At 39.2% G+C, this 26,724-nt stretch overlaps 1 protein-coding gene across 2 annotated transcripts in view; it reads left to right on the top strand.

Moving 5' to 3' along the window:
- LOC108882657 (vitamin D3 receptor A) overlaps nt 1–26,724 on the top strand; it is a 71,236-nt gene that overhangs the window by 33,785 nt on the left and 10,727 nt on the right. For both annotated transcript variants that reach the window (XM_018675301.2, XM_018675302.2), the window contains 5 exons: nt 9,765–9,912; nt 11,068–11,198; nt 20,207–20,391; nt 22,399–22,498; nt 24,237–24,414. In XM_018675301.2, coding sequence (XP_018530817.1) covers nt 9,767–9,912; nt 11,068–11,198; nt 20,207–20,391; nt 22,399–22,498; nt 24,237–24,414 — 740 coding nt within the window. In that variant the 5' untranslated portion in view covers nt 9,765–9,766. The remainder of the gene's footprint in view (nt 1–9,764; nt 9,913–11,067; nt 11,199–20,206; nt 20,392–22,398; nt 22,499–24,236; nt 24,415–26,724) is intronic.

Below are 26,724 nucleotides of genomic sequence, written 5' to 3'. Positions count from 1 at the left end.
ACTGTTAAGTTTAAGTTATAAAATTACTTTTTTGGTATGGGCTGGTTATATTCTTATATACAGAGCTTGGACGGAATCTGAAAGCTGTAATCAAAGACAAACATGCATCTTCAAGTCAGTAGAAGCGCTTCTGGATAAAGAGAGATTTTTCATATTTTATTTGTAATAGAAACATAAAAGTATCTCTTTGGGTTGAAATATTTAGTATAGACTGCAGACAGAGTTGTGGCTGAAATCCATATTGAAAAGTTTTATTACATTTTGTGAGTTTGTTGAATATGATGCAGCAAGTGCATGGTTGTTGAGACTTATGCAGATTGGTTGAAGCAATAGCTTCTCAATTGTGAGAATGTTTATGTGAGTAATTGGGCATGTGTCAAGGGGTGTGCCACATACAAACCAATCACATTAGTCCCTCTGTGTAGCATACTTCTGCAGCCAATTGGGACACACCATTAGTATCTTTCAAACAGACTTGGCACACACACATAAATGCACATACATGCTCAGAACCCCCCATCCTTTTGATGGCTTCAGGCTCATTTGTTCAACATACAGGCATCTGGTTGAATAAAATCAGAGTGCTCCCTTCTCTCTCGTACATGTTTCATATTTTGTGACCCTGCTGTATTGTATGGCACTGTACTGAGGCCCAGTATAACCTATGGATACTATGTTGTTTGCAGTGGTTTTTTTTTTTTTCAGCTAAAACACAGAAAAACAGTGCCACAGTTAGGGCTGGGCGATATGGGAAAAATTGGTCAATATCGATATATCTTGATATAAATAAAATCACTATATCTGTCGAACTCCTTTTTATTCCTGAGTGAGATGTGAAGATACCATAAGGTCAATTTTAGGGCTGCCCCCTAAATGTCGACTATTTGATGAATCAGTGGGGAAAACCTTAATGCAACTCAAAGAGAGTCAATGTACGAGTTGTTACACTTTTTTTTAACTGCCTGATAGTTCACACAGAGAGCACTGCAGGAGAAACAGAGCATCAGGCTCTTAAAATGACCCAACTGCAAAACTAACTGTGGAGTTAGATACTTGATGAGTATGAATATGAGTCGCTCCGATTCTCTCTGCTCTGGTGTAGAGCTGTATGCTAGTCGTGAGAGCGGACACTGGTGTTATGACGGTGATACGACGACTTTAAAGAGACTGAGAGAACTGAGCTATGACCAAGACGCCAACTTTATGTCTGCAGCGTCTCCGCTATATACACTTTATGGTGGCGGCCCACCGTGGGACAGTTGTTGCCACTGCTGCAATAGCCTCGGTTGAGCTGAGAGAGAGAGAGAGAAAGATGAGACAAAGAGAGCAAATAGTAGTTAACATTAAGTCAGATTTGTATTTGTATTTTGTATTTTCTATTGGCACAAATCCCAAATCCCGCAGTTTTAATCACCTGTGTGTCTCTCTACCGGCTCTCTGTACCTGTTGGTCCTCTCTCAATCAGGGCTGTGTCCGTTAGGGCATCTTCTTTGGTAACGCTGTCGCTCGAGTTTTTGTGAACATTTTCTGTCATCATTTTCTCTTTTATCTCGCTCCTACTCCTGACGTACTGCTGAGCACGGCTGCAGTATCCAAAACATTAGCACATGTGCTGCTACTCCTGTGTTACTCCTGTGCTCTGTGCTGTGTGCGTCAACCTAACCTGATGTGCCTCTAACTCTGCTCCAGCCACATGATTGGCATGGCGCTATTCTCATTATCATATTTTCTGTCAGAACATAGGTGGACTGAGTTCTATCGACGTAGTCATCGACCATGTCTTATATGTCTCTCGAGGAGAGGTTCTATCGCGATATATAGCTCAGTAAACAAATCTAGTCAAAGGTGACAGAGCCAGAAGTCTCTGTGTACCACCATGTGAGGAAACATATGGCATAGCCATTGGGTTTTTGAGTGGTGGGATTTTGAGTGTGTGTTTGTACATGTTAAGCTCTGGGCCGAGTGCCGGTTTTGCTGTATTGTATTGTACTTGACTGGAGTTTATGGCAGTTAGCTGTTAGTGAGGCCCGCTGAGAGGCAGCTGGTGGTAAAAGCCATGCTCCCTGTTGTGCCACCTATAGAGTGAACCCCTCTATATGAAACAGATTCCATTTCCTATGGTACGCTCCTATACTGAGTCATGTACAGGACTGGGCACTCTGTATTTATGCTGTTTTTTGAAGAGAAACTATGTGGAAGGAGAGTGAGGCCCCTTTTCAAGTCTCACAACTTTTTGCCTGCCGGAAGGAAATGTTGGTGGAAAATATTTTTTTCAAGTACTCAGCCTGACATTCTTATTATGAACCGCCCACCAGAGAAAGTAGAAATGAAGAGAAGACTTGTCTCAACTTCAACAGAGATAAAACAACTACAGAAAAATCTTGTCAATGACAGCACGTTTCTAATTGTCAAAAAACCTGTCTGTAGATTTACAGTGTGCAGCTGTATTATATATAGAAACATGAATGAATAAACAGATATTGGTTTAGACTTGATTATTACAGGACTCAGGGACTCATATCAGGACACCCTACTCAATAAATGTGGGTGGTCTTTGATTCATCAATATGATGATCCATCTATTGGTGATATCTGATTCATTCTGCAGCTACAGTGTTTGCATTTGCACCAAATCTACCACAGAGACATTGTTGCAACAGATGTAGATTTATGTTTTGTTTTTTTTTTTGTTTTTTTTTTTTTTTTAAACTAAGCATTTTTTCATCCCTGTCTTTTCTCTTGCCGCTTCCACTGGAAGGTCAGAGGTCAGGGTCAGCCACAGAGCAGCAACCCCACAGCTGGCAGGGGTTTGGGTGCATTAGTTCAGGGACACTTGAGCAGTGCAGATGCTTGTTGATATGGTGGGGTGAGCTCAAGTCCTCAGTTTAAGGACAATCTCTTTAACCTCCATGCTTCCCTGTTGCCAAGTTCAAACCACTTCAACAACATGTGGCCACTCTGTCAACATGTGATATAAAAAGTGGACACCAGCAAAAACAAGACAGTCTTTTACTGCTTGTATGATACAAAATTTTAAAGACATTTTCAGGTGACTTTATCCACTCTGCTAGGCCTATATTTTAGTTAAAAAATATATTTGCAGTATTTTTAGAAATTGTGGACTACACCAGCTACAGGATGTCAGAAATAACTCCCTTTTGGATTCTAAATGGTATATGCCAGTGGTTCATTTTCTTCTTTGGCTTTGCACACCATTTTCATAGTACTGAAATACAGTCCAATGCTGAACAGTAGAATCTCTTAAAAAGGGGAGAAAGATCATTGTGTTTCTAAACACACACCTCTCTGCATTATGGCCAATTTTTGCAGATGTCCTCTATTAGAGCATTTATGGAGACAAAGTAGAAATGGTCAAAAATGCTTTATCCACTGTAGTTAAGCCTGTGCCATGCTGATTTGATCCAATTAGTTGTCCAGCAGCGTCAACACTTTTCTCTCAACAAAATATGGAGTAATCAGTTTTGTTGGGCTGTGGTTTCCGAAAGCATTCTCAGATAGTCAAAACAGCACAGAGAGGCAAAGGCCACCAGATCTTCATTAATCATCAGACTCTGTCTCAGTGTTGTAGTGACTGAATGCTCAATCATGGTGGTGATATTTGATGGTACAGGCACAGTTTAATCAATACATTTATAAGTCCACCTTATTCTCCATTTAACGGAGAACCTCACACACACACACTCACACAGACTGACAGTCCAAGCCTACCTAAAGTTTATTTCGTACTATATACAGCACACACTAATGGTCATTATTCAGCATGCAACCTATTCCTCTTTCCTGCTGGTGGTCTTATTGTTTTAGCAGCTGGTGGGTTGTATAGGTTTTGCAAACTGGGACATCAGATTTATGATGGGAAGCATGAAGACAAACACAGCTCACAGTTGATCGGCCTCCAAGGGGCACAGAAGGGGCTAAAGTGAGAGAGAAAAGAAAAGCAGACAGAAAGTCACAAAAGAACTACATGTTAAGTCTGACGTGGTAAGTAGCCTGGGTGGGCTTTGTGTACGTCGATGCAGTAGGGAGTGTTTATTGGTCATCAATATGGCAGTGATTTTAATACTGATGGATATTTTTGCATTTTTATATCTTAAAATGTGAACATCCTTACCCACTAATTCTAGGGATTGTTTTAAGCCTCTGAAAGAGATTTGAGACCATTACATTACATGTATTTAAATGTAATTTTCTTAATACATCTGATCTCTTTTTGTTGACTAATATTTGTGTATTTTAAGGCAGTAAAAGCTAAATTCACAGTCTATCCTAATTAATGTGCAGTGGGAAAGTACAATTGTTATTATCATCTTTTCTATATTTGTCAGTTTTCAGCTACATAATGCATTTCATAATTTACAAAAGAACACAAATAACTAAAAACATTTTTTTTACTGTGGGCTACAAACACCCTCTCTGTAACCTTCATAGGTGTGCTGCTGCATTCTGTTGGCTGTTACAGCCTAAAATGGCTGTTGTTATATTTGAGAGCTCAAGTGGTCTTGCTGCTTTTAAACAGACTTGGCAATATTTTTAATGCACTTTCTGAATTAAATACTTCAGCCATTCCAGTGTAAATAAACTATGCTCTGTAGTGATTCATTAAGGAATGCTGAACATCATTCAGTGAATGTTTCTTCCACATGTTGCATGGTGATAGGGTCCTAATGGCCAGCCTCATGGGACCTTCTGTTTACATGCTATGAGGAGTTTATGAATTTTAACATGACTAGATGGCACTCAGCTGCACTGCTCATCGCTGCAGAGAGGAAAATAACATCAGCATCAGCAAAAACAGACAGAGGGACTCTGATGTAATCCGGCCTGATAATCCCTCTCACTAAATGTTTCATCTGTTGACATTAGGTGTTACTTGTAGCCAACTCTGTATAACTCTCAGATGGAACATGGACAAATGTGTTTACAGATGAGGAGGGAGAAACAAAGAGTAAAGTGCAACATAAAGGGGGGAAAAAGAGGAATTAAATGGAGAGACTTGGGATGGGGTGATGGGCAAACATGCAACAGCTGTCTAGTTAGCTCTGACACCAAAAGGTGATTTGAGTACCTGTGTTTTACATATTATACAGCAGTTCAGTGGTTAACAAGAAGCAGCACTGATACGTCTGTACTGGTGTCAAAAATGAGGAGGACTATTTGTTGCTTTTATTATATTTTCAGTTATTTGACTCCAAATGTTGTCATGCACAACAACGATGTAGACCTTGTTACTTAAGCATTTTCTGTTTTACCTATTTATACCAGTTTGCAACTGTACGGTCTTAGGGCTTGACTTGAGGTGGGAATTCATCTTGTGGATTGCATTTAGTCAAACTTAGCAATACTGTCAGTTTGCAAAGGCAGTGTTCAGTATTTTGTAACACTATTGACATAGCATTGAATTTTGTTATTGTGTCAACACCAGCAAGGACTATTGGTAGAATGAGTGACAAATGAGGGCAGGGGTTGTATACGTTGTGCTTGTACTTTTGTGTCATGTAGGGAGTAAGACTGCAACCAGTGATTATTTTCATTATCAGTTGATCCACCAGTTCCTTTCTTGATAAATCATTTGGCTGATTCTGCATCATTAAGCAGTGAAACACTGTACCCAGTATCATCAAATGTCTTGTTTTGTCCAACCAACAAATATTCAAGTTACTATGATAAAAGCTACACATTTCACATCTGAGAAGCATAACCTGTTAGCAGACCTCCCCATTTTTGTGCACAAGCCCAAAAATAATGTACCCAAAATATAAAGTCCTGCTCTTCAACCCTTTTGTTTACAGTCATAACCTGGATCTTTATTTTACAAACAAAGAGACAGAATGAGTAGAAGAGAACATGATAGAAATGTATTTTTTAGACCCACTAGTTAATCATCTATTTATATTGTTATAAAAAGAGAATATAAGGGCTGTGGTAGCTCCTTTTGGGTGGAAAACACTTTGGAGCTACAGCCACAAGTCTAAACCAATTCTGTGTCGACAGTGATATCAGGATCCAGTACTTAACACAGAAACAGGAAGCTTCAAGCTTTCAAAACAATTAATTCACAGTGGTCCCTGCATATTGATTAAGCTTATGTCAATCGACTTATCAGTTTATCAACTAATTGCTCCAGCTCGTCCAATGTCACATATTATTAATTACAAATTGCTGTCAACTCCTACTCATAGTGTTTTTAATTTTGCCATGGGAAACAAGTAATATTAGAATCTTGGTCAGTATATTTAATTGTTTTTCTCATGCACAGAGTGGATGTGACCTCAGCTGTATAACATGTTTAATAAATCAGTTCACCAGTGCTGACTCACTGATCCTTGAAGAATCCATCATCCATAGCTGAGGTCAGCTTTATGTAATGATATTGCCCCTTTGACTGTCCCACTTTAATTACTTTGTTATATTGGCATGAATGTCATATTAATTGCCTGTATCTAAAAATATCCAAATAAACTTAGAAATTGAACTTATCCAAAGAATGAACTCAAGCTCATATTTAGTGAAATTTAATTCATTTCACTGATAATCATACACTCATTCTCTCTCTGCAATTTCTGCTGTATTTTTGTACCTGACTGTTGTCTCTTGACGAAAAATAATATATGATGACAATGATGTTGAAGGTACTAATGAATTTGCTTAAAGTAGATGTAATTAGATGAAAAAATATACAGTAAAACTGTATGTGTGAGGAAAAACAGCACAAAGGGAGAGATGGAATTACCTGTCATCCTGACAGCTAAAAAGTCTGCCCTCCTTTTCTCTACCAATTAATCCTGTTGACTATAAATAAATAAAAATGCTAATTATTAAGCAGTGTTACAAATGAGAAAACACATGAAGGGGAAAAAAGAGAACAAAGAAAGTGATCAAAAGAGAAATAACACTGCAGTTGTTAATTACAGACCTGGAGCCTACTCACAGTGTTGTTAATCAGCACCACTAATGAAACTGCATGTTGTTTTGCAGTTGTTTTTGCAGAGCTGCTGAGATGTTTGACTTGCCATCTCTCCAGTTTGACCTCTCCAACTATTTCATTATTCACCTGCTGCTGCATTAGAAAAAAACTGTTTTTGTGACATGATGACTAATGGAGTGTGTCTTGTTTTTGTGTGCACATCTGTCTCACTGCACTCCTCACCCATCCCAACACAGTTGGAACCTGAAATTACTGATATGGTTGCCAATGAGATAAACCCCTGTTACATGTGAATCATACACACACAAGCATCCACAGGTACACACAAACCCCGTGTAGATGGTCAACATGCACTAAGTAATGGGTGTGTGTGTTGCTCTCCTGGTGTGGTGTGTTCTGGGTAATGGGATTGATGCTTCACAGCCGGAAGCTCCTGGCATCATGCGTATGTCTTTGTGTTTTCCTGGGAACTGGTGCTGAAACTTTTAGAAAGCCAGGATGTAATGAGAGCTAATGGACTCAGACTATGTTTGTCTCTATCTTTCACTTATGCTCTCACCTGCCTCACACTCTCCAGTCTTTCAGTATTTCTGTCTCGCCATCCATCGCCCACCGCACCAGTGCCTCATATCTCGTTGTCCTAGTTCGACATTATCCGAGTCCTACTTCTATGCACGTCAACTCCCCGCAGGCTATATTCTGCAGCCACGTGACTGTTTTTTCCGGCTGTGCTTAAGTTCACTGCATGCACCCCCTCCTCCTTTTGTTCTCATTTGGTCATCTTCCTCTCACATGACATCTCCCTCCCTCACATGTAGGATTTCTCTGTGTTGTTTGATCTCGATCACTTTATTCGAGCAGAACAATACCAAAAATATTCTAACCATGGTAATTGCATTGGACACTCCCATCTCTTGTTGCATTTTGAGCCTTGCCTTAGATTTCCTACAGTTTTTACCCTTTGATTTTGCTTCTTTCTTTCACCCTTGGACCTTTAAGTTTAAGTCAAACATTTCCAACAGCCTGGCAAACCGTCATGTTGTGGAAAACAGTGAATCTTTAATAGAAAACTTTATCAAAATAGACATTTTTACTCTCACTCTAACACTGTTGTGCCCAGTTACAAAAACCATAAATCTGTTTCTGTGTCTGTGTGCCATCTGGTCAGTCAGTTAAGGCTAAGGGTATCGGTTTGGTTTTATCTTCGGCAGATACATTTTCTGGCAGACAACCAAAATAAGACTTGTGTAGGTGTACTTGTTGTCCACCTCTCTTTTTTTCATTCATATGCACGTGTGAACACACAGAGACATAGAGTCTGACTCTGACCTGAAACTGGACTTGTATCAGATTTTAAACAGATGTTATACAGTTTTTAAATTCATATAAATCTGAGACAAAATAGATCTAGATTGATGTGATTGATTTTCAAGAAAATGTCACAAGAAAAAAGGGGTAAAAATCTTTAGGTTGTGTGCTACTCTATTTGAACCGTCTGCTGTAAGCCATGTTCAAATCTCATCTGATCTTTCAGTGTATGTAAGTCAAAGAATTTTATGATGGGTGCTTACAGTTCACTTGTCTGTTTGTCTCTGTGTGACAGAGGCTGCTGTTGACAGGAATTTCAGGGTAAAATAATGGCAAACAAGGTGGCAAGCTTTGGCTAATTAACTTATAAAGTTCATCTCTTGATAACCTATATACAGTCATAACTCTTCTCTTGATCTACTCATTCAAGTGGGAATGATGGCATTAAATATTAAATATTTCAGACAACATACATGTTTGGGTTCAGTACACAACATTCTGATTAGCTATATTCAGCTGTTACTTATACTCTGGTTCTTCTTTAGAAAGGACTGGATGTCTTAATTTGATTTGGGAGGCATTTTCACCAACAGTAATAAAGGTGCTGCAGCTCATCAATAATGCGTAGTACAATATAGTACAGTTTGAAATTGAGAGCTGCCAGGACAAAGTCAAGTATCTCCCATATCCCTTGTCTCTTACACTGTGTATGATAATTACCAATGTGTTGCAGTAAACACATAAACCTGGCAACTCTGCATAGACCTTACTGGTAACATTATATTGGTTTATACAGTTAACAATAAATATTGGTAGGGATGATTCAGCAACACCTTTACATTGGTATGAACATGTGCCAGCTGTCCATAACCAAATCTATGCCCGTGCTTCAGACTGAGGCGCCTTCAGAAAAATATTGATGAGGATTAGTTTGCACACAGTTAGCTGTTGGTGTGTGTTACTCTACTGCTGTTTATTTCATAGGGAAGGCCAGATGGTGTGAGTGTGTGTGCGTGGAAAGTAGACAATATTTCAGCTTGGCAGTATTAAATGTATCAGTCATTTCTTAGCCTTTGGCAAGTGGCCCTCTGTCTGTCATTAATTCTCTTTCCCATTAACACTGAAATTTCCTGATTTGCAAGATGTGTGTGTGTGTGTACCTGTGTGTGTCTGTGTGTGTCTGCTGAGTCATTCAGCCAATAGCTGCAAGATGCAGAGTGTGGCTGTCAATGGTTTTTGCTAAATATGCTAATAGCCCGACACCTGTTTGTATAAGAAGAGGAAAACACACACCTCCCCATCAAGCACACACTCAAAGCACTCCCACACAACACAAGAGCAGGGGGTAACAAAGAGATTTTTTGGCTTCGTTCGAGGTTGGTGAAATTTATGGCAGCAGAGTGGACATTTCTTAGTTTCTTATCTTTTTGTGTTTGTGTTTCAGTCAAAACAAGGAGCAGGCCAGCAGTGTCAAAACAAGTTCTCATATCCTCTTTCTTTTTCTCTTCAGTGATGGAGCCCATGACGGTGACGACGTCAGTGGTCGGACCGGATGAGTTCGACCGCAACGCCCCGCGGATCTGTGGCGTGTGCGGTGACAAGGCCACCGGCTTCCACTTCAATGCCATGACCTGTGAGGGCTGCAAGGGTTTCTTCAGGTGGGTGTTGTCCCTGAGTTGATGTGTGTGTATTCACATTGTGTATTTTTATGTGTCAAATGATGGCATTATGGGAAATGTGTGAGAGTATGTGTGTTGTATGTGAGGTGTTATTAGCAGTCTTGTGGACGAGGTGTTCTCATTATACATCCTATTTGGCATCATTTATGTTTACAGTGATTTTTCTGCCAACTTCATTAACTGTCGGTCGTTACGGCCAGTTAGATATCAGATGTGTGTGTTCATTTCTTCTCTATATTTAGGTTTTAGAATTAGGCTTATTTTCACTTTCAGGCAGCACTGAAAGACTGAATTGAACTTAAAACATTTGTTTTTTAAAATTTTTTTAGAGCTAATATTTTGTTGACTATCACCAATATTAACATGCACATATTGCCATTAACATTCAAAGAGGAGTAAATGTGTATGACTATCTAATGTCAGTATACACTGACACTTTTTTCTGCGAGAATATGCATGTAATGTTTTCAGAGAAAGATACTTTATTCAGTGCTGTAATCCTTTTTACTTTTGCCCCCTCTTTCTCACTCACTCACCCACACTCACTGATGGACACACACACGTACAACACATCTGTACTTTTTCTAAATTATCAAGGATTCTAAATAGGATTCAGAGATATGAAGTATTGTAATTAATTTTAATCCCACCAGCCAAGGGAAGAAGAGTAAAGACATTATCCCTTCAAACAGGGATTTTTATTATGAAAGGAATGAGCTGGTTCAGGGTTTAGTCAGTAATTACAACAAAACATTTATGTAATATGTAAATTTATTGGCCAATTCAAGACCATAATACTTGATTTTAAAACTTATGCTAATGTATAGAAAATATGAATTTAAAGGAGAATTCATTTTAGAAGAATTAGAATTTATTTCAGTCTTATTTGCAGTTAATACATAGTACTGTGTCTGTTTATATAGTTGCATCTTGAAAGGGTTTAAAATATTTGTATAAGAAAGTGTTTTTAAATGAAAGTTGCACCAGTGTCATCAGTGACAGTTGTTTTCCTTCCTTTATCCCCATGTAGCAGGAAGCATGACGCCACCTCAACCGGTTGCTGCTGTATATTTTAAACAGTACAGGGAATAAATGATTCTAAATTAACAAATGCTTCATTCTGAACTCCTGTAGGCGCAGTATGAAGCGTAAAGCTTCCTTCACCTGTCCTTTCAACGGAAGCTGCACCATCACCAAGGACAACCGGCGTCACTGCCAGGCCTGTCGCCTCAAACGCTGCATTGACATCGGCATGATGAAAGAATGTGAGTTAACCTTTTATGATTGCTTACATCCTGACAATGCTGCTGATTCGTTGGAGTTGCCGCTTGAGATAGGAAAAAATGGGCGGGCGGCAGGCAGCAGGCATAAGAGAAACAAAGGACATTTTAGCAGTTGCAAGACAGCTCAGCTGTTACAGTTTTCAGGTGATTTCCCAAACTTGGTATTGATCCTTTGGCTTATCTGGCAATCGGCTTTTTGGGGATCATCTTATTAGATTATTCCAGACGTTTGCCTTTTTCCACATCTGTCATGTGGTCACATATCACCATCTCAGTGTCAGTTCTGGTGGTATGATTGTGTCATGTGATGCACACAACTTCATTAAGATTGAATGTCTTTGGAATAAGTGATAATAATTACTGTTGATGCATGATGAATAATATTGGATTATTATTTATTATTTCATGTGTATACTTTCATGTGGTGTTTGGGATTTTTGTGGTGATGTATAATGATTATAATAATTTATAAAAATAACAAAGCATTCAAATACTAATTTGGATGTTGATTGCAAAGCTTCAGTGCTTTGAAGCTTTTGGGTCAGCCCCAGTGTATCGTCACAATTTCAGAAAGTTTGTGAAACAGGAAATAGATACTTTAAAATCACGTCCTATTGTCTTTTAGATGGTATTTGATAATAGAAATGAGTGAAATGCCACAGCTAATTATCAGCATGTTATGATCATGCCAAAGCAAAACAGCGTCTCTTCAACTATTTGTGATGGGCAGGTTTTTACAAATATGAAACAGCAGTAGAATTAAGCTTCATTGGATCAGGTAGATATAAACTTATAGCAAAGGTGATATTAGGGCAAGATTTACCAACTTTACCTCTGCTTGACATTTCTTTGATGTAATATTCATTCAGGCATGTGAGGTACTGCAGAGCAGCTGCTTCTGATGCTGCCTCAGGATTGGTGCATAGCTTGAAAACCACCGCTATTGCTGCATGAAATACACTCAAGTTTTTGTTTTTATCATTTTAGTTGCCAAATTTCAACACATTGCCCAGCTTGTTACAGTTAAAGCAAATTAGAGGATGGTAGCCTACAGTCTTCAACATATTTTTTTCCCTGTTTTTGGCATGTTGGCTTCCAGTCAGGACAATTAAGTAAAAAATCTTCCACTAGAATTTAAATTAATGCAATATTGAAAATCAACTCAAAATAAAACCCTCCTAACTCTTACTTAAGTACTATATTGCAGGCAATAATATTTTATTTTTAGTCATTTGTTTTACTGTTTTTGTTTTATTGATGCTTTTTATTATGTTATCATCATCATTATTAAAATTATACTTAATAGACAGTGATTATACTATTTTGATTTGTTTTCTAATGCTCTGTGTGAGTACAAGAAAATAGCAAAGCAATAACAAGCTAGCTCAGTACTAGCTGCCTGGAGAGATGAGCATAAGGCTGACTGGTGCTCACAGTGAACTGGTTTCCCGTTTGCAGAGAATTTAATCTGATATTTAAAGACAGCAACCAGCAACCAGCAGAATCAATGGTCGGTGTAAACTGATCTGATTTGCTACAGAAAGACAGTACTGGCTATGCATAAGGCCAGCTGTGCCATATGACAAACTCAGGCCTGGGTCAAATTGTAATTTTATCTTGCCAGATGGAGCTTCTATTATTACTGCAGGTTAGATGCTGTTAATCACAGTATAATATTATAGCTGAACCAGATTAAAATGGCATTGTCTTTTAAGGCTGTTTGACACAGCTGTGACCATGTTGGTTATGCATATAGTGCCGGGGTGTAATACAAGTAACATGCTGTGAAAGGAGAATGAGACATCACCTCATCCCATATTAACACAAAATGACATTTTGTCTCAACTGATTCATAGTAACTAACACAGAGGCATATCTTTAATCTGGTGTTGGCAGGTTATCACATTATCCAGTGTGCATCTGAATACTAACCCACCAACAGGAAGTGCAGGAAGTAGTAGATGACAAGAGGAGAATAAAAGAGAGAGGAAAGGAAGGAATGATGCCAGCAGGGGTTAAAGTCCTGTTCAGTGATGGCTTTCTTTCTTCTAAGAGATACATAATGGTCTTGCCCACATTTCACTCACAAATAGACTGATGTGTGTGTTTGTGTGAAACAGAGATGATGCAGGGCAGGGTTCACACCAATGATAACAACCATGTTGACCACAAATTGCCACATGACACTGGAGTGTCTGTGTTTCATTGAGAAAAGATGAGAGAAGAGCGCACTGGAGGAGAGAGAGAGAGAGGGAGAGACGTTTATCAGTATAAAATGGTCTCTTTGTTTCTCACAGCTAGTGTACACAGGTTCGTGGGGTGAAGGAAACCCACTGTATTCGCTACTGAGTGTTACAGCTGCTCTGCTTGTCTCTGCAGTGTCTGTGCGTATGTGTAGCTAAGTTTTTTTTTTTTTTTTCTACACAGAGAACTTAGTGGCAGCTGTGTTGTTCAGATTCTGTACTGGTTGCACAAAACACAACCACTTCTGCAACAACAAATCTGTTTCAACAATGTTGTATCAATGACAACTGTAAAGGAAGAATCACTCCAGAGTGAAAACACATGCAGCGGGATGTTAGACTAGCTAATTAGTGCTTGACATTAAAAGCATAATTCACATAAACTCTGATTAACAGCCATCACAGTCATCTGAAAGCAGCAGGTATGTGTTCATCTTCAGTCTGTGACCCGGCTCTACAAATTAAATATATATAATTATTTATGTCTGCACACATACTATTAATATGACTTTGCCCTAATATAGAATTGATTTACTCGCCTCCATGTTAAACACACAGATTCCCATCTGTCTAGCAGTACGTGTGCTCGGAAAATAAATTGAGAATGTAAAGAAAAAGCAGTCACAATGCCTTATTACATTTGCATTTCTAGCTGTAAAACAGGTCATCTTTGTGAACTGGAAAAAACAGACGAAGAATGGTTACAGTGTGGATAACTGCGTATTTTTGTGACTGGAGGCTTAAGCCACAGTCCATACACTCTTTGAGCCAAAGTGCGCTAAGTTTATTTTCCTATTTAAAATAAATAAATCCAGGTTCAGTAGGTCATGGTTGAGGTACCACCTTTGCCTCATTCGGAGCCAGGAAAAAGCCTGTGTATCCATGTCACTGTGTCTACCTTTTGCATGTATGTGTGTTTGTGTGCTTCCTTGTTTTTTCTGTCTGTGTATTGGATTACATGGATATAATAACACAGCTAGCATGGCCTAAAAATTAAAATACATGCAGAGGCCAGGATGAATGTGTGACACTGAGCGTTGATTGGTTAAAAGTTGAAAGCCTTGCATTAATTATAGAGTCTTTGTTTCTCGGCTGGAGTTCTGTGTGAATACAGAAACAGACACGACACACACACACACACACACACAGGTGCACACATACACACACATTCATACAAGCATGTGGTGTTGATAAAGGAGACACTTATTTGTTGTCATGATCGATCTCCATGTTGTTGCTCAGGTCTGTCTGTGGTTAGGGACTGTGCCTTTGGTCCTGTGACCTGTTGCTCATATGACTACTGACCAAGAGGAAAAGACAGAGTTTCGTTCATGTTGTTTTTGTTGTGTCACATGCACATGTTGTTCTTACGAACATGTTCCTAACCGTCTGCAGTGTGTGTGTGTTTCATCGATCTGTCTGCTATATGTTGGAGATATTCATACATTTTTCGAATGTAAAGTTGATGAGACAGAATAGTTGTAATAATAGTACTGTTTGCCAAGGATAAGCCTTAATTTTCAGTGGAAGATGGTGTATTATGTTCATGAACATATGGGGTTTAACTACAATACAGTTCCCCTAAAATGTGTTTGGGTATGTGTTTGTCTGTCTTACGCCCTCCTCTCTTTGCTCACTTTGTCTAAGCTTCACCAGCATTTAGATTAGAGCTCTGTGTGTGTGTGTGTGTGTGTGTGTGTATGAGAGAGTGTGTGTGTTTGTTTGTGTGCCCTCTCTGAGCTGTGCCAGCTGAGTGTGTAGTAAACACCCCTACGCTGTCCTTGTTTGACAGAGGTTAGAGAGATGCCAGGAAAAGACCTCCCCCCTTGTGTGTGTGTGTATGTATTTGCATGCTTGCTGTGTTTGTCTGTTTTCGTGGGTGTGTATTTGTAACAGGATTAGAATCACAGGAGAGTTTCTGAAACGTTTTAGCCTTTAGATGATTGAATTCCCGCCCTGGGTGTCTTTCAGTAGCAAAGCTTCTCCTGCGGTGCTGACCTCCATTTACCTCCCTAATTCATATTCTTCATCCTCTCTCTGAGTCTTTTGTATTCTGTCTCTTTGACAACCTTTACACCTGCATTACCATAAGTGCCAAATGCTCAATTTAAAGTGGGACAGACCAAAAACATCAAATGAAGCATCCAAAAAAACATCCCCCATCCAGAAATCCTCTGTAGACTATTTAGCTTATCTTTCAAAGCATTTTATAATATGCAGTCCAAAGATGGTTGAGACTCAAATGTTGTGTATGTCTTACTTTTCAGATTTGTAAGAGATAAGTTACTCTTAAAAACAGGTTCTCAGTAGTTTATGTTGACACATTTTGTCCTCACTGCAAACCATTGCTGAGTAGACATAATCAAGCATCACCTAATGTCTTTGCCCCCCACACTGCCCTACCATGTACAATTCCATTGTGATCTACTGATAAGCCATTTTGCGTCACACTCAGCATGTGTGGGCGCCCTGACGCCTGACTGACCCGAATTTACCTCTTGAACATCACAGGCCTAGAACAGTTGTGGAAAAATCTTGGCCATGCACCAAATCCAGCTTGACATATATCACACCAGATCTAAGTGTTAGCAGCCTCCATTGTGTTTAACTGGTCCGTTGGCTGGTTAATGAGTAAGCCCGCTGTGAACCTCGGGCCTCCGCAGCACTCTGCCTTTCCCTCATTGTCAGTGTGGCATTACTGGTGTTTACCAAACTCATTTTTTTTTTTTTTACCAAGTCCCCTGTCACTGTTTGCCTTTCTTTCTGTCTTTCTTTCTTCACTCCCCTCTGCCATTCAGGGCACCACATCACCACATCCAATCAGTTGCTGCCCAAACAGCAAACTTTCTTTGGTAAACTGCAGCGTGTCTGCCAAGAACTGTGGGGTGGTCAAGATGTTCCTTTGATGGTCTGTTGTTTTTTGTGGACTCCTGCCTTAATGATGCCATCCAGGGCTCAAACTTGGCTGGAAACTGACTGGTTCAATCATGTCCCAGCCTTAGAATAGCTGCTTTGACGGCCTGTGCCAAACTCTGACCAAACTGTGCCTATTCATGATCAAGCTTCGAGCTGCATACTTGGATATCCTCACCACAAGGAGTGGTTCTAGGCAGTGTGCTCCTGGCTTGGGACTGGATGGACATTGGAGCACAGCCAAAGCCTAATTAATGATGGTGGGTCAAAAGAGATGAAAGCCAAGTAAATCCTCTGGTTAGCTAAGCAGTCAGATTCATTCAGTTGCCTTTTTAAGCCTGTGTTGCCAAACAGTTGTTTTTGTTGTTGTTGTTGTTGTTGTCTGCATCACCACATCATGCGGTTACATAACGCTACTTCTGTGGTTGCAATCCAGGGTGCAATCACTGAAAATCCACTTCAAACATAGTTGTTTACAGCTTCCAGGAAAACAACCAGTATTTAGTATGAACTGCATGATTGGAGCACTATTTAATTTAGAGTCATCCTTGCCATCTCACTGGTCTCTTAAATTAGCAGTTACTGTGAAGTATGTATTTATTTTGTGTATTTGATCTGAATATACACTTACTATTGTAAAGGCTAAAAATTGTAGCTTTCCACATGACAATGAGGTCTAGGTTACAGATTAACATAAAAGAAATTGCTGTATTAACAGATTCAGACGGTTAAACAGGAGGACACTGGAGCTTATTCAGAATAACACCAAGAAAACGCTCTAAGGACTTTTATCCTGCATTCAGCCTGTATGAACAAGGTCACTATGCAGTTAAAATTGTTACAAATCTAAACCTGAAAACCTAAACAAATAACATAATTTAATGGTGCTAAATTTGATGTCTGCAAAGTATGAATGGTGAGATGGTTCCTTTGTAGCTGCCAGGCTGTCAGACTTGCCGTCGTATCTGTGTATTTTGACCTCATGACTCGTTGCCTGTCTCCCTTTGGCAGACGTGGTTTGCCTGGCAGTCATGCTGTCTGTCTGTCTGTCTGCACAGTTGAACGCTTCATGGGTAATCGGTCACTGTGGCAGAGAGTCAAAAGGATAATATGGGCCGAGGCATTCAGGGGTCAGAGCATTACTCCAGCAGTGACTACAGTGACCAACAGAGACAGGCCACAGACCTGGATGACAAAAATACTAACTGTAAAATACCACCGAAGTAGTCAATTTTCTGTAAGTGATTGAACAGTTTTTCTACTTTCTCTGTTGTTTTTGGTACTGTGCCACAGTATCAAGAAGAAAAGACGTGCGCAATCAACTTGCTAGATATTGCAAACAAGATAAGAAATGTGGTTTAGCAAATACTGTTTACCTTATTTTGGTTAAGTGGTAAATATCTGCACTGAATATATATCTGTACAGTTTTTCTTGTGTGGTTTTAGCTCTGTTTCCTGTGCGTTCTTGGAACGTTGAAATGCATTCTTACCATCATCAGTGGCATCAAACACTGATGATGTAACACTCTTCCTGCTTCTTTCTCTCAGCTCAATAGACATATTATGTTCTGAAACATAGAGAAAACCAGCTCCTGCCAGAATACAGTGTGTTACAGTCTCATATATAGTAGTTAAGTGTGTATATAGAGTGTGTATAAGTGTGAATTTTTGACTGTTGTTTTTTGTTTTTGGTGAAAAAAATATATCATATATGTTCCAGGTCCAAATCAGTTGCATGAGGCCCCACCTGCTTTCTCTATCAAACACTTGCTATGAAATGGATGATCTCAAAACTCAGTTAAGACAGTGACAGTAATGTACTGTTGAAATTAATAGGCTCTGTTTACAGAGAGGTCTAATAAGAAATGTAACAGACCACCCCATTACAAATGCTGCATTCACACAGTGAACGTTTGAGCTGCCTGTTTAGAAACTCCTACGCCTTTCTCTTTAGGCACAGCTTGTAATTCAAGGTTTCCTGTTTCGCACCATCAGAGGCCACTGTACAACTCACATCCAGATGTAGAAGTCACACAATGATAAGTGTTGAAAATGGTCTCTCCACATCAACAGTCAGAGCAATGGCAGCTGCCTGCTTTAGGGTTGGCTACTTCACAGAGGGCTCTGAGACACCTCCCATAGCAAAGACCTCTTCCACAGGCTCAGTCTGCACTGTGAGTGAAATTTGAGAAAGGAAAAGGACTGAGATGGTGTAAGTTATGTGACTAACTCAGACAGAAACTCATGCATACTTTCCAATAACAGCATTTTAATATACAGGCAGTGGATGGCTCATATTGTGATGCTTAGTTGACAATGCTAGTGAGATTGGTTAACATTGCCAAAACTTGATGTGAAATTTTTATTTGTTTGTCTGATGGTTTATAACATAACACAAAAAAGATTTTATTACACTTCTGACATTTCTCAAAATCTATTTTATAATGGCCAATGGTGGCACAGCTTTTGAGCAAGGCGGCCTCATCTGAAGTTACTGAAAAATATGAAAACACTAAAATGCACAATACTCTCTTTCTTTTTTTTTTTGTCTTAGTGCATTGTGTTTTAAATCCAGCAGAAACAGATATACATTTGTTGCAACCTATAATAAATAATGAGTGTTATGAGAATAACTCTACAGAGTAACATAATGCTCTAAGACATGTCGAAGTGGCACGCAAACCTTGGAATTCCTAAGCGATCCTCTCATCTAGTCAAACCTAAAAGAGTCACTATAAACAGTATGTCTAATCCATTCTGCACCACTGTGCCACTCTGCCTGCAGTCTCCACTCCTGAAACATGAATAAGGCAAAAGGCACTTTAATGTCTAACACCCGTTACATCAACCGCATAAAAAGCTAGCAGACACGACAGGCCTTTCTGCATTCCAAACTGAGGAGACATATGGTTCATGGAACCTGAGATGGAGTTTACATTAGATCTCCATCACCTAGTTTTGAAATGCAACTTTGTTTTACTGGTAGCATCATAGCCAGGTTGAAGCACATTTTGGGATATCCCTCCTAACATATGATGGATCAGTGACATCGCTTTTGAAAATATCATGACTTCATGTGTCGGTTATGCACAATAATTTCAGTGTAGTTCAAACATATTTTCCCTGTTCCTTATGTTTTCTTGAGAATCATAATAAAATCCATAATTGGAAAGGGAGAAACAATCCAATTAAATCAAAACCCTTAAATTAGCTAAATGTTCAAGTGCCTTTATTATGAAAATAAATAGCATTATTTGAATTAAAATTTGAATTTAAATGATTATGTAAAAATAACTGCCATGGCTTGTTTTCTACATATAACTGAAATGAAACTATGACACATACTTTGATCAGAGGACAGCGAGCACAAACTGAATTGTAACATCACATTAGCCTGAGATACCGTTTTACAAATGGATGTCAGGATTTGATGGAAAAATGTAAAATATTTTATTTTGATCTTTGGGTGGTGTTATTATCCACTTAAATACAAACATCTTGTCTGCTGTCTCTGATGTATTTGTGGCACAAACAACCTATTTACCTACCTCCAGTGTGATTCTATGCATTGTCGTCAATTATTACCATTATCATTTCCATGTGTGTAACAACACTGTGACACGGAAAGTGTGGCACCATGTGTGAACATTTGCATGTGTTTACTTTCAGTTAGAAGAGCCCAGATCAGTTACAACCAAATGATACTTGCATTGTGAATGGAGTTACCTCTTGAATGTATTGGCATATGTGTATATATGTGTGTGTGCTGCTGATGTTTTTGTGACTGTATTGCAAGATTTTTTAACATGTCCTCTCTTCCATCCCCAATTCCAGTCATCCTGACAGACGAGGAGGTTCAGAGGAAGAAAGAAATGATACTGAAGAGGAAGGAGGAAGAGGCAGCCCGGGAGGCCATGAGGCCACGGTTGAATGAGGAGCAGGCCCGGATAATTTCCTGCCTGGTGGAAGCTCACCACAAGACCTACGATGCCTCGTATTCTGACTTCTCCCGCTTTAGGGTTAGTCCATTACAAGCTTTCTTCCTCTACTAAAACCATTATCACTGATACAGCCAGAATGACTTTGTTCTCTGCCATGAATATGGCAGGAGTAGGTCATCATGTCATGCTACAGAGGGGAGGGTTCCCTGAAGCATGGCATCTGGACATAATATTACATTTTTCAGTTAACAGCAATTTGGTATTTTTTTACTTTTTTAATTAGCACAAGTTATATACAACACAGAGTACTCAATATACATTTTTGAGTAAGCAGTCTGCCACCATAGCACCTACATTTGTGGGAAAATAAATATTGAGGTTAAATGCTCAAGAACTGAATAAACAAAAAGCTGTCATAATAGGATATGGATACCATCTGCTCTGGTTTACCACAACACTTGTCATGAGTACAAACTAAATGAGAGAATGGTTCAACAAGGCTCCAGTTATAGCTAAAACATCAGGAAAGGTCATCACTTCTTCATTAGGGTGGCTGAACATGTTTACATCATAATAATTCAGCTGTCGGTGATAATTGAGCTTCAACTCTTGTGGAGAGTAAAGAGACAAAGGTGAGCATGTGTATGTGAGGTGAAGTGAGTCAAGTATGTACTTTAATGTAACTGCTCCAGAAGGGTACAGCCACACCCACATTTTGGTTTCTTTGGTCAAAACAATTGTACAAATTAAACTTTGTGGCAATTTTGTATTTGGCTTACTCAAGTTTATGCTGAGCATTTACAAGTGAACCAGGGCTTGTAAATAAACATCACATAAACACACGAGCAGCTGGTTTATTGGCCAGTATGGTGACCTGCAGTCTCAGCAGGTTATAGAGATACTGAGGGCAAAGAAAATCAAACTAAAGCTTAGCATGATGCGTTTGACTGTGTGCAAACTTGTGTGATCTTAACTGAACATAAATAAGACCACACAGAGAGTAGGTGTTGACAACCAGATTTATTAATGAGTGGCATTTCAACAGATGTATGGTACACATGTGGAGAAGTGGAGAGTAAAATGACTGTACTGTGTTAAAGTAAAGGGAGTCAGAACCACTCCTGTCATCTTATAGCAATAAATAATGTCTGTAACCACAGTCATATTTACTTCAGACCAACACATCAGCTACTGTCAACTGTGTGTGTGTTCAATTTGCTTGACACCAGTAACACGAGTCACCAAAGGCCTGACAGTGGCATTGTATTTTCTTCCTCCACGTCATGACTTGACACTTTGAGACGGCATTCTCTTTGTGAACCACAACAACTGGGTTGTTTGAGGAAATGAGATGGAAGACAGAGATTTGACGGAATGAGAAAGTCTTAAAACACTTCCTCCCTGTCTCTGTGATTTATTAGTGTTGAGTGTGATTCTGTCACACACTGTGCAGCAGACAGCCACAACCACACTGCACTTGGGTAGTAAATGTTTGGAGTTTCTCAGATATTGAGTTGTGAGTGTCACTTTGAACTGCATGTGAACCGTACAAGATGAAGTGCCCACTTATTCCCTAGAAAAGAAACCATGTAAAAACTTGGTGGCGACAAACTGATATTTCCATGAAAGACACATTACATTGTAGCTTTTTTGAGAACTCTTAACATTGATCTTTGAGTAAACATAAAACTAAACCAATACACATTTGGACTACAGAATTTACTTACCACTTTAAGTCACAAATTATCAAAACAGTGCATGTGTGCACATCCTCAGGATTTTCCACAAACTTCTTCCTTTTATGTAGCCCTCCAAATAAGTAAGTCAGACTCTTACTCCTGCCTGGTGGAGGGTTAATGAGTTAGCTGGAAAACTGTGCTAATTAAAACCCAGAACCCCCTCAGTTAAAGGTTTTAGTCAGAAGAGTTATCTAGATAACTTGGTAACCCTGCCTCTGTGATTATTTGTATTTGATTCTTAACTCCAAGTGGCACCCAGGAGGAGGAGGAGCCCAGCGGTGCACTGAGTTGTGAATGTATTACACTGAGGGTATTAATATTTGTGTTTCTCTGTGTGTGTTTGCAGCCTCCTGTGCGTGAAGGCCCAGTAACACGCAGTGCCAGCAGAGCCGCCTCTCTTCACTCTCTGTCTGATGCTTCCTCTGACTCATTCAACCACTCTCCTGGTGAGACACACAAAGAGTCCTTCTCCTCCTGTATTTGATCGCTTTCATGATTCAGGGTTAGCTCTACCAAGGACACAGCCCTGAAGAGATCTACTGATTTAAAAGCACAAACAAACATACACAGGAACTTGGTGCCCTCTGCCTCATGTTTTAGTCATGTTTTTTAGACCAAGTCTGCTTGTGAAACTCATGTCATACAGTTGTGTTTGATATTGTATTCATTGCTAAGACTTCTGTGTATTTATCTCTTTACGGCATAGGGCTGGGTGATAAAACAATAACACTATATATGGCAATATAACTTTTCCTCATAGACATTTAAGACATGCTTGATAACAACGTTGATAAAACTCACTCCACCTGTGTTTTGACAGACAATATGAAAAACCAATGATAATGAGAATAGCGCCGCACCAGGCTGGAAAAGAGTTAGAGTTAGAGTTTTGGATACTGCAGCCGTGCTCAGCAGTATGTCAGGAGTAGGAGCGAGATAAAGGATAAAATGAAAAATGAAAAAAAAAAAAAACCTTGAGTGACATCGTTACTGAAGAAGAGGCCCAGACACAGCCCTGAATAACAGAGGACTGACAGGCACAGAGAGCCGGTAGAGACAGACACAGCTGATAAAAACTCTGGGATTTGGGACATGTCCCTGTAGGAAATACAAAATACAAATACAAATCTGACTTAATGTTAGCTAGTTCACGCTACCCTTTTTCCTTTTTTCCTCCTCTTTTTCTCTACCCTCTCGGCTCAACCTAGTTATTTAGCAAATTTAAGCAGCAATAATTTGGGTCGCCACTATAAAATGTGTATAGTAGAGACACTGTGGACATAAAGTTGGCGTCTTGCTCACAGCTCAGTTAACTCAGCCACTTTTAACTCATCATAAAACTGGTAGTTTCCACTTTTGTCCGTTCTCACGACTAGCATACAGCTCTCACCTGACACCTGAGAGAATCGGAGCGACTCACACGGCCTGCATCGCTCTGCCCTCCATTTCCATCAAGTATCTAACTCCACAGTTAGTTTTGTGGTTTGGTCATTTTAAGACAAGATCTGTTTGTAAAATAAAAATCATTTTGTGATAAGATTTTTTCCCATATCACCCAGCCCTATTACAGCATTGCATTGTCCCTGTTATGTCCTTATGTTTCCCCTTTTAAAGTGTGTGTTTGCAACAAAATACCAGAATGTGGAGTAATCAGTGCAATTCTAACATAGGAAAGGTTTTTATTCATATTTTATTTAACCACCATATCCCCAGGTTTTTAAAAGGCTGAAAAAGTCTCCAGTTGCCAAAACTTTTAAAATTCATTTCATACGAACAGATTATACTTGCATCTGCATATTGCGAATATTTGTTCTCATCTACATTTTTTAATGTAGATTTATTTTCCTTTTTATTGTATAGCTTATTTTATCGTTAAAACTGTTGCTTGTTACATTAATATGCTTTTTAATCAAACTCTTAGAGGAGTTGTGTTAATTATGTTTCTTTAAAATACTCTAGACAAATCAGTGTCAGTATTTAGTAGCCGACTACATATTTGTTTTCATTCTTCTCTCCACTGTGAGCTCACCTGTCATCTTACCTTGTTTAAACTCTTTGACTCTTTTAGAGTCTTTGCTATTTCTCAGGTCAAAATGTTTCTTTTTAATCACTTCCTCTGCCCATCCCATCTCCCTGCTCTCCTTCTCTGCACTTGTCCTGTTTCCTAATCCCCTCCTCAAACAGAGTCAGTGGACACCAAGATGAACCTCAGCAACTTGTTAATGATGTACCAGGATGGCGCTAGCAGTCCAGACTCTAGTGAAGAGGACACTAAGCTCTCCATGCTGCCCCACCTGGCTGACCTCGTCTCATACAGCATCCAGAAGGTCATTGGGTTTGCCAAGATGATTCCAGGCTTCAGGTACAAACTAAAACACACTGCAATAATGAGTTAAAGAAGCACACGGGTTTATTAATTGATTAATCCCAAAACTAATCTGCAGATTAAGCATTAATAAAAACAATTGTCGGTGGTAGCTTCAATTAAATGAGTTGTTGTTATGGTCCCTTGTTAGTGTCGGTGTGAGTGTATTTGAACCTCTTGGAGACAGAGCTGAAGATGACCTGTACTTGCAGGTCAGCAGGAGCATCTTTGGCTCAGATGGGCTCTGATACTGATAATTATACCATTTACTCAGTCCTGGTGATAATTTGTTGAGTGGTAATATTCTGCTTTGTATAACAGCAACACGTACAGACTCAGAGGCTAGCTGCCTGAACAAGCTCCCCACCCACACGCAGAGCACATTGATGTGCTGCCCACATGTATGCTGCGTGTTATTGGGTATGGAGAGATGCTGTTATCACTCACAAACAAGCTCCTCCAAGAAAACACTCGAACAAGCTGTAGCTTTATAAACACATGCTGAGCTGAGAGATAAGTTTATAAATGAATGCACATACAGAGAGTAGGTAATAAAAGACTAGAGGAGACATATCTGCCATATGGATGTGCATAATGCATGCATGAGTGTTTGCATGTGGTGAAACAGAAATTAAAACAGAGGAAAAATTGTAGATGTGCAATTTATTCCTTCTGCTGACATTGCTGCGTTGCATCATGGGTATATTCAGATATTTTGAGTGTCAAACTGTGTGTATTTAGTTTTTTTTTAATGGAAATATGAAGAAGTCTGGGATTTCTTTGTTTACCTTGAAGATACTGCAGATATATGACAGCATGGAGCTCTTTGCAGCTTGATGCATTGAATTAAGGTTTTCAGATATTTTCTCATCTGTGGTGCACCAGAATAACTGTGATTAGACCTCAACTCACATATTGTCCCTGGGCCCTAAACTGAGAAGCACATGTTCTTATGAATGTGTGTTCTCTCTCTGATATCTTCCATTCTGTTTAGCAGAAAATCATGAAAGGAGATGACAAAATCTCAGGAAAAGTTGATAACAGCTTGAAAGAAAAAAATATCTCAAGGGAAACTACAGAGAAAACTGTTTACAGTGTTGGTAGTGAAGAGACACACAAACTGCAGTACTGTATACACAGTAAATATCTGATATAATATAGGCGGCCTAAGGAAGATGTTTGTCGAAGACACATGATGTCTTTATGTGCACTGTGCTTGTGTGTGTGCTTTTGTAGCCACATAAGGCTTTGGATAGGTTGCTACAGTAACTATATAATACATTCAGTATGCATGCTGTGCTCATTAGTCTCCCCCTGTCCCTCCCTCCCACACAGACACAAACACACACATACATGCATGCACACACACATACTCACACGCACACATGCATACACATTTTCTAGTGTAGGTGGTTAAGTACAACTTTCTGACAGATAAATACCTGTTTTTGTTAAATGGACCTTGTTGCAGGATGGAACAATGTGACGTGGGTGTGTGTTATGAGTGAGAGAGTTGAGAGGACATTTAGACATTTTATTGAGAGTGGTCATTCAGTAAATTTTCATTTCACCATTTGCACCACTTCAAAATGTGTTTTGCATTCAGTGTTTATTTGTGGTTATAACAGCAGAGACATTTGCTGCAGCTAACTAACAGCACACAGTGACTCCACGTGTGTGACAGCTCAAACTGATTTCAACATTTTCCAAAAACTCCAGCTGTTTCTCTTGTTTTTCACCAGTTTCTGTCTGCTCTGCTTTTGTCTCTGTTCAGTCAAGTTCAGCAGTAATAAGTACAGTTTTTTTGGCAGAGTGAAACATCCATGTTTATCATACAGATGCAGACCTCTTGTTTGTGCTTCATGCTCAGTCTGAGTGAAACTCAAGACATTCTCTGACAATTTTAACTTAATTTTCATGGTCTGCGCACTTGATGATTTTATTGTCATTAACCTTTTAGACCAGTTGTTTTTTTCTTCCATTTAGAACATATCTCTCTGTTGTTATCTTGGCTGGGTAATTTCAGGCTTCGTATTGATATTGGATAGTATTAAAATTTGACAAAAGTATTTTTTATAAGGATCCCTTGATTTATAAGATATGTACTATATTGTAAAACATTTTATATTTGAAAATTTACTTGCCAATGTAATGGCTATACTACTGCAAAAATACCTCAAATATATAGTTTCTGTGGTTAGCTGTTTATACATGGTAAAGTCATATGTGTGCTGAGCTAATATTGGAGAGATTTGCAGTGACTCTGCAGTTCCTCTAACCAAAGTAAAGATAATACTTGTTGATACA

Source organism: Lates calcarifer, linkage group LG6, assembly GCF_001640805.2.
Source record: "Lates calcarifer isolate ASB-BC8 linkage group LG6, TLL_Latcal_v3, whole genome shotgun sequence".
In the NCBI taxonomy this organism is placed as follows: domain Eukaryota; kingdom Metazoa; phylum Chordata; class Actinopteri; family Centropomidae; genus Lates; species Lates calcarifer.
The sequence above is the reverse complement of the archived record's forward strand: the minus strand, read 5'-3'. Positions and strand labels throughout refer to the sequence as shown.